This window comes from Xyrauchen texanus, chromosome 46 (assembly GCF_025860055.1).
Source record: "Xyrauchen texanus isolate HMW12.3.18 chromosome 46, RBS_HiC_50CHRs, whole genome shotgun sequence".
NCBI classification, from domain to species: domain Eukaryota; kingdom Metazoa; phylum Chordata; class Actinopteri; order Cypriniformes; family Catostomidae; genus Xyrauchen; species Xyrauchen texanus.
This window is the reverse complement of record NC_068321.1, coordinates 13,698,143-13,714,769: the sequence shown is the minus strand read 5'-3', so window position 1 is coordinate 13,714,769 and position 16,627 is coordinate 13,698,143. Positions and strand designations below refer to the sequence as shown.

At 36.3% G+C, this 16,627-nt stretch overlaps 1 protein-coding gene across 1 annotated transcript; it reads right to left on the bottom strand.

Annotated features, from left to right (window-relative positions):
- Window positions 1–8,105: 8,105 nt before the first annotated feature.
- On the bottom strand, window positions 8,106–16,335 carry ppp1r3ab (protein phosphatase 1, regulatory subunit 3Ab). Its single transcript, XM_052119649.1, has 4 exons — window positions 15,516–16,335; window positions 15,119–15,171; window positions 14,911–14,999; window positions 8,106–14,510 (listed from the first exon to the last, which is right to left on the bottom strand). Exons 1-4 carry the CDS (start codon window positions 16,286–16,288, stop codon window positions 11,268–11,270), a joined length of 4,158 nt encoding a protein of 1,385 aa, XP_051975609.1. The 5' UTR covers window positions 16,289–16,335; the 3' UTR covers window positions 8,106–11,267.
- Window positions 16,336–16,627: the final 292 nt, after the last annotated feature.

The following is a 16,627-nucleotide window of genomic DNA, read 5'->3' as shown; positions in this document are numbered from 1 at the left end:
TTTTTTTTATAAAGTAATGATGAAGAGTTTGAAAAATCACCTATTCCTATCACAGACGCAGTTTGCAGCTGATCAAATCTGATTTATGTGCAATCCACACTGATGAGGTCTGGTTCAGCTTTATGTACATCAGAGATCATATATGCCATCTGTCTCAAAATCCAATTTTAACACTGAAACATGGGGAAGTCTACAATGTAATATTAATTAACAGTGAATTACTAATTCATGAATTAATAGCTGCACAGACTTTCTAGCATAAACTCTCTTATGTTTTAATAAGTATGAAAATTGTATTGTTATTGTGTGGCAATATGACATCCTGGAAAATTTAAGTATTCATTTTGAAAATTTGTAGCATAAAGTTGATTACCACAAAAAATATTGCATGTTCTTGCAACTCCAGGTGAAAAAATAAAAAGTTACAGTGAGGCACTTACAATGGAAGTATAATGTGACCAATTTCTGGAGGGTATAAAGGGAGAAACGTGAAGCTTATAATTTTACAAAAGCACTTACATTCATTCTTCTGTTAAAACTCATATGTTATTTGACCTGTAAAGTTGTTAAAAATCGTAATTTTAAGAGTCAGTTTAGGGTTTCTTGATATTACATCGTCATGGCAATGAAGATGTAAAATAGGCTATAACCAGAGATTATTTAGCAGTGACCAGCCACTTCTATTTCTGATTAACATTTTTTATTGTTTCATACAATTAACAAAGAAAAGAAAAATATATATTCACAGAATCAACATTTAACCACCACTAATATCAATTATTGTGTGCGTGTGTGTGTATATATACACACATTTTTTATACACATATATATACACACACACACACACACACACACACACACACACACACACATATATATATATAGGCTTGTGCTGTTTCTAACAATTCATTGGATGAACAAGGATGTGTGTGTGTGTGTGTGTGTGTGTGTGTGTGTGTGTGTGTGTGAGAGAGAGAGAGAGAGCTTGTGCGATCACCTGTTGCCACACCCAATCAGAGAGGCTTAGAGCTTTCTGAAGGTCAGCTTTCTCAGTGGAATATAGACGTCCAAGGGGGGTATTCCTCTCTATTTCGGGGTAGCTGGTGCGCAAATGCTATTCACTTTAGAAACAGTGATGACCTCTACCATTTTAAACAGTATGTATCCAATGTGGAAACTCATGGAGTGCTGTTCTATGTAAACAATGACTAACGGATTCACATTACATCACCAACTGGCTCATTTTACACACAAAAATGATCTTTTGCCACCACCTGCTGGCTAACATATGTAATTTCAAAAATAAAGACAGTAACTCCTAACACCTGTGTCTTGTTATAGTGATACGGAGAGAGACATTTAAGGGACGCCAAATGTCGAGAGGGAGAGATAGAATTTCCAGAAAGCATGACAGATGGGAGAGTGCGTCTCGATCGTGCTCTAAAAATGTATATACACATATATATCTTTGTGGGAGGTGTGATTGTGATCGACGGTCACGTCGATTCTGTGTGTGAGAAAGCACGAGCAATAATAAGGTCTAAACTTGAACCTACCTCGTTGTCTCCTGACTCCTCCATCGCTCCAATCAGACCAGTTCACAGTCCTCCCGGGTTTCGGCACCACTGTGAACTGGTCTGATTGGAGCGATGGAGGAGTCAGGAGACAACGAGGTATTTTTAACTAATAATAATTTAACTTCTCCAATTAGTTTGATAGAAAGGCTTTGCAATGGTGAAATAGGGGCAAGAACTTCCTGTTCAATACAAAACCAGGGAGGGGCTCTCTCAGGTGGAAGCGACCAATGAGCCAAATTTCTGAGACCGAAAGCATAATAGTAAAACAAATCTTGGTTAGGCCTAGTCCACCTTTGTCAACTGGCCTATGCAACTTTTTTTTATTTATTTTATTTTGATTGAATATCGAAACATACAGTATACTTGCAGTGAAGCCACTCAACAACCACATCACACCAATCATCCAACAGATTCCCATTCAGAGCGACACACAGAAGCATCCAGGGTCAATCCCCTGCTCAAGAGCATGTTGACAGATCTACAACCAGGCCAAAAAAACATAAACCTGAACCCCCAAAGATCCCCCCACAGTTCCCCAATAGATGTCCCTCAACCAATCGAGAACCATCCCACAGTCCCCCCCAGGAGAAAACATTTATAAAACTAAAATAAAAATGATGCAGTTAATTCCATTCATCACCCAAAAGAACCCCTAATGCACCAACAACCAAAAAAAAAAAAAAAAAGAGGAAGAGACAGAAAGAAACAACAAGCAACAATACAAAATAAATACATTTAAAACAAAGGGCATCAAGAACAATTAAAATCATAACAGCAAAGCCATGTATGTGTGTATTCTTGTATACGTTTATTTGAATAAGAATGTTTGTACATACATGTGTACAAACAACTGCACGGCATCAGCCTCATGCATTCGTTTTAATAATACTGTCACTCAGTGTCATTCAAATGTAATTTTGATTTATTTTTATTTTTTATTTTTCCCTTGACCCCCCCCCCAATCATTCTATCTCTCACACAACAACTCCACTCCCACTTGTCTCCAATTCCACATCCCAAACTTCAGCTTCCCTCAGCCCATCCCATCTATCTCTACTGGCCACCCCCTTTGGGTTTCTACACAACACATTCAACTATGCTTTGATGTTTAATGTATCATTTCAATCTATGTAATCAAACAAAATCCACAGATTGCAAGTTGAAAATAAATACTTTTAGTAAAAGTATTAGTATATTATTAATTGACTGACCTGGTCGCTCCAGACCTCCTAACAGTACTATTTCTAGGGTCCATTTTAGATCAATGCTATGCATTTTCAGCCATTCCTGAACCTGAGAACCATAACAGGCTACCTGAGGGCAATACCAGAATAAATGGTCTATTGATTCTGTATCTTCGCTAACAAAATCTACAGAGCATTGATGATTTTATGCCCCAAATATTCAACATTTTGTTGGTGGCAAGAATTCTATATAATAATTGTAGCTGAAAAGATTGAAGTCTTGAATCTTGCGTTGTTTTATATATCAACTCATACACCTGTACCATGGAATCGGTACATCTAAAATCACTTCCCACTTATTTTGCAATCTGTATGGCACAGTTGTCAACATCCTGGTCTTCAAATGAAACTGGTATACTTTCCTATTTATGCTATTTTTATTCCTCTGCCAGTTTTGATACTTTATATTGGGTAGACAGACCGTTCCCTACCTCCTCCCGCTGCCACCTACCTCATCCATTTTTGGGGTAATGCTGTAATCAATGGGTTGTAGTCTTGGATTGAGCAGACCTTCCCGTACAATTTTGATAACTCCTTGAAGGACATAACTCTACCATTCCAATTTACAATATAATTTAAGAACAAAATACCCTTTTCAAACATCTTTCTCATAAATACACGTATTTTATCAGCCAGCACATTTGAGTTCAGCCATATTATTTGTCATAATATTTGTTCTATCTTTTCAGGGGGAGGACATTTAAATTGTAGCCAGCTCTGTAATGCTTGTTTGAAAAAGAGAGATACTTTGAAAAAAGCATATTTTATCAATTAATCGAAAATGAGACATGGCGATCTGTACAAAGGCAAAAAGGCCATTTTTAAACAGCGGATGAGCTTTTCTAGTAATCTACTCGAAAACCATTTATGGTTCAAATAAAACTTTTGAATGAGTGAAGCTTTTAGAGAGAGGTTTAGTGGTTTTATATTTAATAATCTCAACCCACCCAATTCAAATTCATTACATATAGGCACGTTTTATTTTGTCTGGTTTAGCATCCCAGATGAAGCAAAATATTTTTTGCTCATATGATTTGAAAAATGAATCATCAAGAGTAGGTAGTACCATAAGAAAGTGAGTAAACTGAGATATGACTAAGGAGTTAATCAGGGCAATTTTTACATAAATAGATAGGTATTTACCTCTCCTTGGTTGCAAGATCTTGTCTATTTTAAGTTTTCTATTGAAATTCATTGTGGAGAGCTTATTTATATCTTTTGTGATATGAATACCGAGTATGTCTACTTCACCATCAGCCCATTTTAAAGGTAAACTGCAGGGTAATGTAAAAGTTGTATTTTTTAAGGATCCAATACGTAATATTGTACACTTATTATAATTAGGTTTTAATCCAGAGAGTACAGAAAAGTTATCTAGATCTTAAATGAGACACTGCGGGGATTTAGCTTGCGGACTTGATATAAAACTTTAGTCATCGGCATACATGGACACCTTTACTTTTAAGCCTTGGATTTCTAATCCTCTAATGTTGTTATTGGATCTGATTTTAATAGCTAGCATTTCGATGACCATAACGAATAGATATGGTGACAGCGGACACCCTTGTTTATCTCCTCTTAACAATTCAAAACTCTCTGAGAAGTAGCCATTATTTACTATTCTACACCTGGTGTTGCTATACATTATTTTTACCCATTTTATAAGAGAATTACCGAAATTGAAAAAATCCAGGCATTTATAAATAAAATCCAGTCTAACTTTATCAAATGCCTTTTCAAAATCTGCTATAAATACCATTCCTGGCTGCTTATTGTCACGATTCCCTTGTTGCCTGTCCCGTGTTTCACTAGTCATTGTCACAAACTACACTTCCCATAGTTCCCTGCCCTCATCACTGCCAGCACTCAGTCATTGTTCTCACCTGTATGTCGTTTAGTCCTCATTACCCCTGTGTATTTAAACCCTGTTGTTTCTCCATTCCTTGTCGATCATTGTTTGTGGATGTCTGATGTAGATGCTTCTCCCGGTTCGTGGTCCATTTTTTTTATTTTATTTATTTATTTATTTATTTTTTTTTTTCCTTCTTTCTTTCATGTTTTGGTTTCATTTTTCCCCTCGTGGTTGTTTCCTTTGTTCCTGTCTTGTTTATTTTCATTTTGTTCAATAAAGAACCTGCGTGTAGATCCCCACTCCTCGTCTGCCTCACCTACTTGCGTAACACTTATATTATTCATGATCTATTATTTCTAGTAATTGTCATATATTATCTCCAGTGTATTGTCCATGTATGAAACCTGTCTGATTAGGATGAACAATACCTGGTAAAACCCTTTTAATTCTGAGTGCTATGCATTTTGCTAGTATTTTTGCATCACAACATTGAAGTGTAAGGGGCCTCCAGTTTTATAGATGGACTAAGTCTTTATATTTGCCATCTGGATCTTGTTTTAATAATGGAGAAATCAAACCTTCCTGCTAAGTTCCTGACAGACTACCGTTTCTATAGGAGTAGTTAAAACAATCTAACAATGAAGCTTTTAGTAAATAAAAAAAAAAAACTTGATATACCATCAAGCCCTGGGGTTTTTCCAGACTGAAAGGATTTAATAGCCGCAAAAGGTTCTTCCTCTGTAATTTGGCCTTCACACTGATCTTTCTGTACATTTGTTAATTTTCAATTTTTTATATATTTTTTTTATAATTTTGTTAGTTTTTTAATAATACAACCCCCTGATGTAGAGAGTGTGTTAATTTGTATAATAAATTATCAGGAAAGTAAAGATATTAAAATAATTTATAATTATGCTTAGCCTTTATCATGTTTTTTGTAATACCTGATAGAAAAGGATCAACCTTTGTAGAGCAATACTTCAGCAGAATATTCCACCAGTCACAAACTTCAGAAAATTGTGCATCATGCATTAAAACGAGAACACAACTATTGCCGATAGTTTAGATACAAGAACTAAATCAATGTGGAACATTGTATCCCAAAAGGAGGACATTGTGGCCCCCCCATGTGCTACTTAAAGAAATAGTTTACTCAAACATGAAAATTCTCTCATCATTTACTCACCCTCATGCCATCCCAGATGTGTTTGACTTTCTTTCAGCGGAACACATATTATAATTTTTAGAAGAATATTTAAGCTCTGTAGGTCCATACAATACAAGTGAATGGATGCCAAAATTTGGATGCTGCATAAAAGTAATCCATATGACTCCAGTGGTTAAATCAATGTCTTCAGAAGTGATATGATAGGTGTGGTTGAGGAACAGATCAATATTAAAGTACATTTTTGCAAAAAATTCTTCACCCTGCCCAGTAGGTGGCGATATGCATGAAGAATGTGAATCACCAAAAAAAGTTAAAGTGGAGATTGACTGAGCAGGGAGGAGAATTTATAGTAAAAATTTACTTAAATATTGATCTGTTTCTCACCCAACCTATCATATCACTTCTGAAGTCATGGATTTAACCACTGGAGTCACATGAATTAGGTGATTTTTGGAGCTTCAAAATGTTGGCCCCTTTCACTTGCTAAAAATCTTAATTTGTGTTCTGCTGAACAAAGAAATTTATACACATACAGGATGGCATAAGGGTGAGTAAATGATGAGAGAATTACAATTTTTGTGTAAATTATTCCTTTGAAGCCCGATGTGGCCACTGTACCAAACCACTGCTCTACCCCATCTATTGTGCGGAACATAACGCGCCATGACCCTGCATATAAAATACCTATATTTTTTATTCTTTCTGGCAAACAGCCATAAAAGGGAATGTAACTTACGGTATGTGTGCTACATTTTTAAATTCCAGCATAGTTTTTATTTTAAAAGGGCATAGCTTTTGCAACTCAATACTCACTACTCATGAGTACTTTTAAATGAGCTACTCTTTTACTCTTACTAGAGTAGATTTTAGGACAGGTACATTTACTGTACACATACTCAATTTTTTCAGTTGTGACAGTACTTTTACTTGAGTATTATTTTTCAGAACTCTTTCCATTCCTGATTGTGTGCGAAAAGTGCAACAATAAATGTCTACGTGTTTGTCAAGCGGCCCCAGCTTCCTCCTTTTCTAAGAACTCCTTTACATATAGCTTTAATTTGTTTTGTTCTTTTATCATGAAAAATATTTCCATCTAGGAGAAAATGCTGGGGTGAAAAGAAAATACAGGTAACTCGAGACAATTAAAAAAATAATAATAATAATAATCGAAAAAGTGCTTTCAAAAGCTTTTAGTCCATTACAGAGAGAGTAAATCAAACTGATACTACGAATTTTATTGAACAATAACAGTGAATTTAAACTTTTGACTTTTCAAATGTTTTGACTAAATTAATGAATAGATATTTTCTGTTGCTCTGAACTGCAACAATCATATGCAAACAAACCATTCTGAGACAACAACATAGCAACCATGACACTGCAACTGCTGTTGTGTTTCCTCTTAATGTTGAAAATGTCATCATGTAGTTCCATTCCATTTAGTGGGAGTGATAATCTTGTAATAGGTCTCCTTAATGTTCAGCTGTGCAGACTTCTCCCCACTGAACTTCATGCTAAAGCATAAAAATGTTTCTTATGCCATCGGCTCACTAAAATAATTCAGTCACTTATCTAGAAATGCTTTGATTTATACAGTATTTTAAAGAAATGCCGAATTTCATCAATAAGATGATGCATGGTTCAGCTAAAAGAAAATGGTCTATTTGGGGAGATCTGTGGTTAGGTTTATTTCTGTGAACTGCAACCTGGATAGGAGATAATAGTTTATCTCTATGCTACGCTGAAACCCAGTTCCGTGAATCATGTCCAGTAATAAATGAATGAGATCAAAACAGCTTGAAATAATAACAGGTGCACAGCATTGAATTACAATAAGAAAATATTTTGTTCATTTGACAGAACAAACTTATACAGACAACTTAAAATTAGACTATAGTATACTATAGACTATAGTATAGTACCGGTTTTACTAATACTAATATACATACATCTAACATTTTTTTTAAATACTGAAAATTACATAATGTATTCATTTATGAGTAGACACTTTTGCCTACCTGTTTTTATGGAAGAAAAGCTTAGGAGATTAATATATAATCATTTTTGGTATTTTGAAACTCAAAGGAGGATAGTGACCCTTGATGTCTTATTAGGAATAGGCAGTGCCAAACATAACTAAAAAAAAATATATTTTTTATTTTATTTTAAAATATTCTGTGCCATTAAACAAACAAGACAACCTGGCAAGAAACCAATAATAATTTTTGAATCATTTATAATTGATAAACTTGGAAGGCCATGTATGATTTTTATTTGTATTTTATTATAATTGCAACAAAAATAGCATACTATATGGCAAATAATTATTATCATAGATATTACTGGGACATTTATCATAATGTCCTTTTGCCTAAATTTATCTACTGTACATAGACATAAGCATCAACGTTTTCAATATAAAGAAAATGGATCTTGGTGTAAATTGTAATGTTAATCTTTTACCTGTAGAAACAAATATTTTTTTTATGTTTTATATGTATAAATTAAAATACAATCGGTAATCTACTTGTCAGGTACTTAAAGCAAAACATAAAAGTATGTCAGTGTTATAGTCATATTATCCTTTTCCTAAACTAATCCTCTGTAATATATTGAACTTCAACTATTCAACTCATCCAAAAGTCCTTTAAACATTGCTGTACCAGGCACCATTAGCATATAACCTCACCATTACTACATGTATAGACTTTGTCAGGGTCGCCAGGGTTGGGGAGTAACGGAATACATGTAACAGGATTACGTATTTAAAATACAAAATATTAGTAACTAGTGGAATTAGTAAAATTCCACTACAGTTACAATTTAAATGGTTCTGTTGGTAATCAGAATACAGTTACATTCAAAAAGTATTTTAATTACTGAAGAGATTACTTTGCATTTTATTGTCATTTGTTTCATTTAATATTTTGTCTATTCAGTTGGAAAATATTTATCCATAAAAATGATGCGATACAAAGAGTGTTTGAACAGCGGTGAAACACTTTCTTATGATGTGTTACATTCATACCAGCAGACAGAGAAGTTTGAAGAAATAAACCTTGTGTAAATTGTCATGTGAAAATGTATCTTTATGATAAGCTAAAATGCTCTTTCCAGCCATTTTAGTCAAGTCAAGTTAATTTTATTTGTATAGCGCCTTTCACAACTCAGATTGTTTCAAAGCAGCTTTACAGAAGATCAGGCATTAACAGACGATAAAACTGTAATGTCTATAATGTCGATGAGTCATCATTGTGTAATTAGATAAATTACAATTATTAATCGTGTTTAAAAATAAGTAAATAATTAATAATTGTATTAATAACCCCAGTGAGCAAGCTGAAGGCGACTGTGGCAAGGAACACAAAACTCCATAAGATGTTGATTAATGGAGAAAAATAACCTTGGGAGAAACCAGACTCACTGTGGGGGCCAGTTCCCCTCTGGCTAAATCATGAATATAATGTAAATATTACTTATGTATAGTTAAAGTCATGGTTTAAAATTATTAAACTAAGTAAGTGTTAAGGGTCAGTGTTTAAATATTGATTTTGTATGAACTGTAAGATTAATGACCAGTGTCTTTGAAGTCCTTCCTGGATTAACTGCAGAAGTTCACCTAGATGCAATTGTTCTTGTTAGTTGGCTGATGAAGGCTTTTGTTGGCAATTGTTAATCTAAGCATTCCATTGTACATGCACTTGTTACCAAGCACGGTCGTATTTTATTTTATCAAGAAAATAAACATTAGTTTATATTTTTTTCTTTCTTGTAAGACCTTTAACATTAGGACAAAATTCTTATTCTTGATGAGAATCCTTAAAACACAATCAGTTTGCTTTAATCTTGTTTTAAAAGCAACACTGCATAAGATATTTAGGTTTTTCAGAGAATGTATTTTTCTTACTGTAATGGCAGATTTTTTTACAGTCAAAACAAGTGAAAAAATCTATCAAATCCAAAGTATTTAGATTACGTTACTGACCTTGAGTAATTTTATGGAATACATTACAAATAAAATTTTGCAGCACGTATTCTGTAATCTGTGGTGGAATACATTATAAAAGTAACCCTGCCAACCCTGTCCCTCTCAGTATGATCAACTGTAATTTGGCCATACACCAGGGAAATATACCTAATGACAATTTTTTTTATAATGGCAAACATTGTGTTATGGGAAAAATGTTCTCACAATCCCACATTAGCTGCATTTCCACTATCAGGCCAAAGGAGGGCGTGCTAGTGTGTGCCAGGGTGAGTTGTATTCCCACTGTCACTTCCGGGGCTTCATCGTGCATCCTCAGGGCTTCCTCGGGACAAACACCAAGCACCCTGGCCCGCCGATAACCATTGGGCCAAAGAAGGCCAACTGTGGATTGAGGTGGGGTCTGTGTCAAAGTTGCAGTTTCTCTGAGTCAGGTCAGAGGTTTTAGCCTCAAGTTACTAATTTCCCAATTTTTCATCTAGCTACCAGCTTACCTCAACAAATCAATGGAAAATGGAGTATCGTCAGTATTGGTAAGTAGATAAAATCAGAGCTCTTCTGAATATTTAGGATGATGAAAATGTGCAATGTCCGATCGACGACTTCTGTCAAATCTAGGATGTGATTTAGTATATTGTCGCTGTACTTGCCGAGTTGTGTATCCAGCGCACAATGGTAGGGGTTTGGGAACAATTAAAAAGAAATTACGGGCACAGTACAATTCCTTGTTCATTTCAAGGACTAGTTTGTCTCCAGAGTCTGACACCTCAGCTCGAGTTTCTCTCTTGCTTGTGAAATGGGCGGTTTACATTTACATTTACATTTATGCATTTGGCAGACGCTTTTATCCAAAGCGACTTACAGTGCAATTATTACAGGGACAATCCCCCCGGAACAACCTCGAGTTAAGTGCCTTGCTCAAGGGCACAATGGTGGTGGCCATGGGGTTCCAATCTGTGACCTTCTGATTAACAGCCCTGTGCTTTAGCCACTACGCCACCACCACTCCAAATTTGATCTGCATTGATCTGCATTCCCACTATTGGGCCAATAGCCCCACAGATTTGGTTTGTGTGACGTTGACACCAGGGCTGCATATTAAGGGTGAGTTTTAGGGCAAATCTGTGGGGCTATTGGCCCAATAGTGTGAATGCAGATCAAATTTGGTCTCAAGGTCCGAGGCTGTTGGCCACGGCTAACCAGTTGATAGCCATGGCTCGCACTGGCCTGATAGTGTAAACGCGCCATTCTGATAATCTAATGTTGTGCTACATGAAATATGAACTAGCAGTCAAATGGCTAATAGTCTGCTAATAGTTGCCATGAAATATAATAACTACTTTGGCATTATAAAAATGTATATAAAGACCCCCAAGTAATCCAATTTTTTTGAACAAAAATGTATTTAGATTCACGTCCACAGATCTGCCTCTGAAAATATCTACTGCGGTCCTCTCTCAGCTCTCCGAGAGCTTTTCAAAGGTTCCCCCTCCCCTTGACAGAATAGCCAAAACAACGTAAGAAGATATAGGGCAAAGCATGCTATGAAGTCATAATAAAATGCTGTGACCAAAAACACTATCAACAAAAAAGTGTACACAATGACCCTTGACATGTTATCATAGGAGAGGAACTCTTTCCACCACAGGACATTACGCCCAATGACATGTTCATTCCTATCCACAAGGGGCAGTGTAGCTCTCTCCAGCTCCATTATGTCCTCAATATTTGTTACATCCTCAAGGGAACTATTTAGCTGGTCTTCGTCCACAGACTCTGAAATTGCAGGCATAGCTAATGACCTTGACATTCCTCTGCTCACAGAGGGTCTTTTACAGTAGATTCCATTCATCATGCCTTCTCTGAAAACTGACTGTTGTGAATTCCTCAGACTATGAAGGTACAGCTCCATCTCATCATCGATTAGAGATTCTGTGGAAGCATTTTCCTCAACATCCGCCTCAATATCTCTGTTCATGGAATCTTTTGGCACAAATTCCATGTCTACCAACATATTGTTCACATCATCTGCAGATTCCTGCTCATGCTGAAGTTTCTTACTTTCACAGCACAAGTCATCTTCTTTATCAATAAATTCTAAGAGGTCCCAATCATTATTTTTAGCTTGTATACCTCTACTGGTTACAGTATTTTTTGTTGATGCTTGACAGGCTTGACCCATTTCCTCATCTATCTCTACTCCACTTTTGTAGTGACTGTCCTCTCTTTCGGAGTACTCACCATCACCTTGACTTTCACCTGTGCATTGCTGCCCTTCGATCTCATCTAAGTCAATACGAATTGGTGGTAATAATTCAACATTACAGGTTTTAATGACCAGCTTCTGCTTCTCAAATTTCTTTTCAAGTGATTGTTTATCAACAGCATTGATTTGTTGATTTTGTTCTCGCTCAGCTGCCATTTTGTCCATATCCATGTCCTCTTCATCGTCTATGTATTTTATCTCTTCTTCAATGCTATTTATTTCCTCATTTTCTTTTGCTTCTGTATCTTCTTGTTCCTCTTCTTCATCCTCATCATTTTCTTCTTCTTGTCCCTGCTTCTCTGTCTGCATTATTTTAAGTTCATTTCGCACTTCAAGACCTTCTGAAATCTGGCATAATTCCTCTTTCCGTATGTTGTCAATTTTGTCCATCACTTTAATTAAAGATGTGTCATTATGTTTTTCATCAAAGTTATTTGTGCCATCAATTATACTGGAGCTCTCAGTCTCTGGGGTCAGTGTAGAAAAATCCATGAGCATTTGTTTCTTTTCATTCATTTGGTAGCTCTCCAAAGCATTGCTCATAATTATCTGTGAGTTTTCTGATTCTGTATATGGTTCTGTTTCGATTCCACTGTGAGAATATTTTTCAAGTTTTTCACAGTATACAGGCTCTAATTTTTCATCAGAGGAATCTAAGATGATGCCTGAAGTCTGGAGCATTTGGGGATCTTCAGGAGATTCGGGCAGACTAAAAGAAGTACTGTTTGAATGCTTATGCACTGTAGAAGTGGCAGAGAAATTAGGGATCTCAACAGACTTCCCTGAAATGGGATTCAGGCTAGGTGTTACTTCTGGTCTTTGGTTCAGAGTGGATGTAATGTGTGGTTGAGTTTTAGTTAGGGAAGGGTTCAAATCAGTCTGATTTTGTGGCGCAACAAAGGAAATATTTTCAGATGTAAGGATGTGACTTTCCTTAAGAAACTGTTTGCTTATGTTCAGAGGCAGGTTGTTGTTAATGGCATTGGGCATTTGGGTTTGTAAAGTTATATCCTCCCGTTTGGTGTGGATTTGAGTATTTGTAGAGTTCTCCTGATTTTGTAACACTTCAATTTTGGTGGCAAAGCTCTGGTTTTCCAGAAATAATAAAGGTTTCAGAATCATTGTAGGCGGTAAATGAGGGGCTTGTTCAGATAAGCTGTGAATACCGGAATCCATTGTTTTATGTATTACGTCATAAGGATCTGTTTCTAGTAGGGGTATTAAACTGTGGTGAGAATCATCCTGGAGGGATAATTCTGTCAGAGCAAGTGTGCATACTGATAAGACTTCTCCTTGAGGAGGTTTACTGTCTAAAGAAATGTCTGGTTGTACGGCTATTGCTTTTGAAAGAAGGTTTGTTTCAGTAATTTCTATTGGGCACTCTCTTATACCACTGGTAGAATCATCTGTTTTCTCAACAAGTTTTCCTTTATTTGACTCAAAAAGAGGATTTTTAATTGGCTTCACTTTGTTTATTAAGTTTTGTGCTGTTGATTCACTGCAGACGTCAACTGTAACATCATGTACTGGCTCTGGACAAATTTCTGCAGTGTGTCTCATGGGAGCATAATAGCTCTCAGAGGGCATAACCGCTCTTTGACTCTCATCCTCCAGTTCCCTAAATGAAGGGTTGACTTGAAATGCTCTGTGCATGTCTTTCCTCTCGGATTCCATTTTTTTGAAAACCTGATGATAAAGTGGGGCTACAATGGTACCAAATGTTAAGCCATGGGAAAACAGCTGATTCTCTGAGTTGCTAGTTTTCAAAGTCAAATTTTCTCTATGTTCTGCTTTCCCATCACTGATATTTGAATCCTCATCTATCTTAGAGATATGTGCCAAACTTCTGAAATCCTGTTCAAAGTTCTCCCATGCCCTTTTAAAATTCTTGCTAATTGCCAAGTCAGAATTTTGGCATCCAGGAACATGCTGATTGATTGAAACTGTTTGGTTACAAAGGTTTTCAATATTTTGGATATCTTCCAGTACTTCTGAAGCAGAGCATGCCATTAATTTATCACAACATGTGTCTTCCAGGGATGAATTTGCATGTGCTCTGGACAGATTTGTCTCAAAGTGGATTATGGTGTCTTTCTCAGGTTGTGCTTGAGCTTGTCGGCTGAAAACATCAGTGGAATCTCCACTATGCTCAGCTAATTTGAGGCACTCAGCTGGTGAAAGTGATGTTTGGTTGCTTGTCAGTGGTACTTCTGTTGTTTGCTGTGATAGAGGGCTCCATGGTGTCTTCACCAGCATTGATGCATGTTCCTGCACATTGGTCTCTTCTTTCACTTCACTCTCTTTTGCCTTGGTCCCTTGTTTCTTCTCTTCTTCTCTCTTTGCAAATTGCTCCTTGACTTTTGCTAACCGCGCAGCCTTTCTTCTGTTCCTTCTGTCACGGATTCTGCTCATGTCTTCCTGTTTACAAAAAGTTAAACATATTTGAAAAATACTATGATGCATACAGTCTTCAATAAAATATTTGGAATAAAATTATATAACCTATTAAACTTTATAATTAAATTACTTAAGAAATTTACTTGAACTGTTTAAAAACATAGCTTGATGACCTCAGAGCCACCGTAAGCAGCATGACCTATGTGTCTTGCTTTGGTAAGTACAGTACATAATGTTATGCTGATACTTGATAAAGCCTTCCTCAGTGATCACTTGACATTTAGAAAGAGCAACCAGTTTCACAGCATGCTGTAGCAGTATCTGTTCATCCTCATTCTCACTATGTAATTTTATACCATAAGTATTTAAATCAGTCTTTCATTAACATATACATTTAATTTACACTGCATCAACAACTCACCTCTAATTCCTTGCTTTCCTTTTGGATTTTCTCAGAATTTGCATTTTGAGATGGAGGGTTAGTGGCCTTTCCAGAATTTATATTTATATCTGAGAAAACAATATATATATATATATATATATATATATATATATACACACACATCAACATTAAATGCTATTATTAAATCTAGTTGTAAGTAGAAAGTAATTTTCATGATGCAAGTTACCAGGAAATTCCTCGTTATTCGTTGTAGCTTCAGCCAAAGCAGTGACATTTGAGCTGAAAAATAACAAAAGTTGTTTCTGCTTAAACAGAATTTGTAAAAAATGCCTTTATTTAATTGATGTTCTTGTAGTATTGTAGTTTTAAGCATGAATTAACTCTGGCATGTCACCTATTTTAACTTCAACATCTTAATTTCTAATCTAAGAAAGTATTCTCAGTCATTATGCATGTTTTTGTATGTATAATGATGGATTAAAGTAAAAATATAGGAATATTTCAGAAATATACTGTATGCATACTGCATGAGTGCTGTAAAAATCTAATACAAATTCTTTATTTTCTGACATTTTTATTTTATTTTTTATTTTATATTTGTTTATATCTGTGCAACCTCTCACCTGGTTGTTTTCAGACAGCCTTTTCTTTTGTTTTCACTGTCACAGGGTTCACAGGGTTTCTCCTTTGCTTTTTCGTAGCAAAAAAAAGCATAGTTTTTTTCATTATTATTATTCCAAAACGTCCCCAAAGATGTTTCATATCGCAAACAGAAGTCAACCCTCGTGCCATCTTCTCCAAATGGAGGAACCAGTGTAAGCTTGAAGGAGAAACAATCAGTCTCCCCATTACTTGAACCAGGAACGTACTCAGCCAACAGATCAAAATGACTCCTCCACGAATCTAAGGAGGTACGTACATAGACCATCTTATCAAAACTCAGGTTTAGCACCCGAATTATTCCTTTAAGTGTTGTGGTCCCAGGAAGCAACTCCAGACTCTCTAGTTCTAGCTTCTGTTCATGAGTCCGCAAGGCCAGCTCCTCAGCTGTCTGTGGAAGAGTACAGAGAAGAAACATGTAATACTCCTTAGCTTCACTCAAGTCTCTCTCCAGACAGCCTGATGGTGCAGTTGCTGCCCAGGCGTCAAACTGTTTCACTGAGACAAGACTTAAACCAAAGGCATCAGCAAAGGACACTCTTCGGCTACTGGAAGGGGGTGGTTGGGAGTCATCAGAAGACACTGAACTTCGCCGCCTCGGTATGGGTGAAGAGTTGGGCTTGATGCCTCCCAGACCAAGTGACTCCTCGTCCTCATCCCAAGGGAAGGGTGCCGGCAAGCTCAGAAGTTTGGAGCTGGCCCCAGTGGGGCTGTCCAGTGCTCCCACAGACTCCATCAGGCAATGTAGGAAAGAGTGAGAGGAACTCTGCTGGTCAGCCAGCAACTGACGTGCTGTGACTTAACACACTGTATGGACTCAAGTTACATTTGACATTGTAGGAAAAAGACAGCTCTATTTTTAGGGCAGAAACAACTTGAGCTATGCAGTCAGAGCTCAGGGGAGATGTGTAAAAATATGTTAGAGGCACACTTCAAATACATAACATAATGACAACGCACAAAAAAATCTCAAAATGGTTATTAAAGGAGTTGACGTTAGATGACTTCCTCAATGAAGCTGGAATATCTAGCTTGATTGAACAAGGAACACAGTTTGTGTCGCCAACTTAAAGAG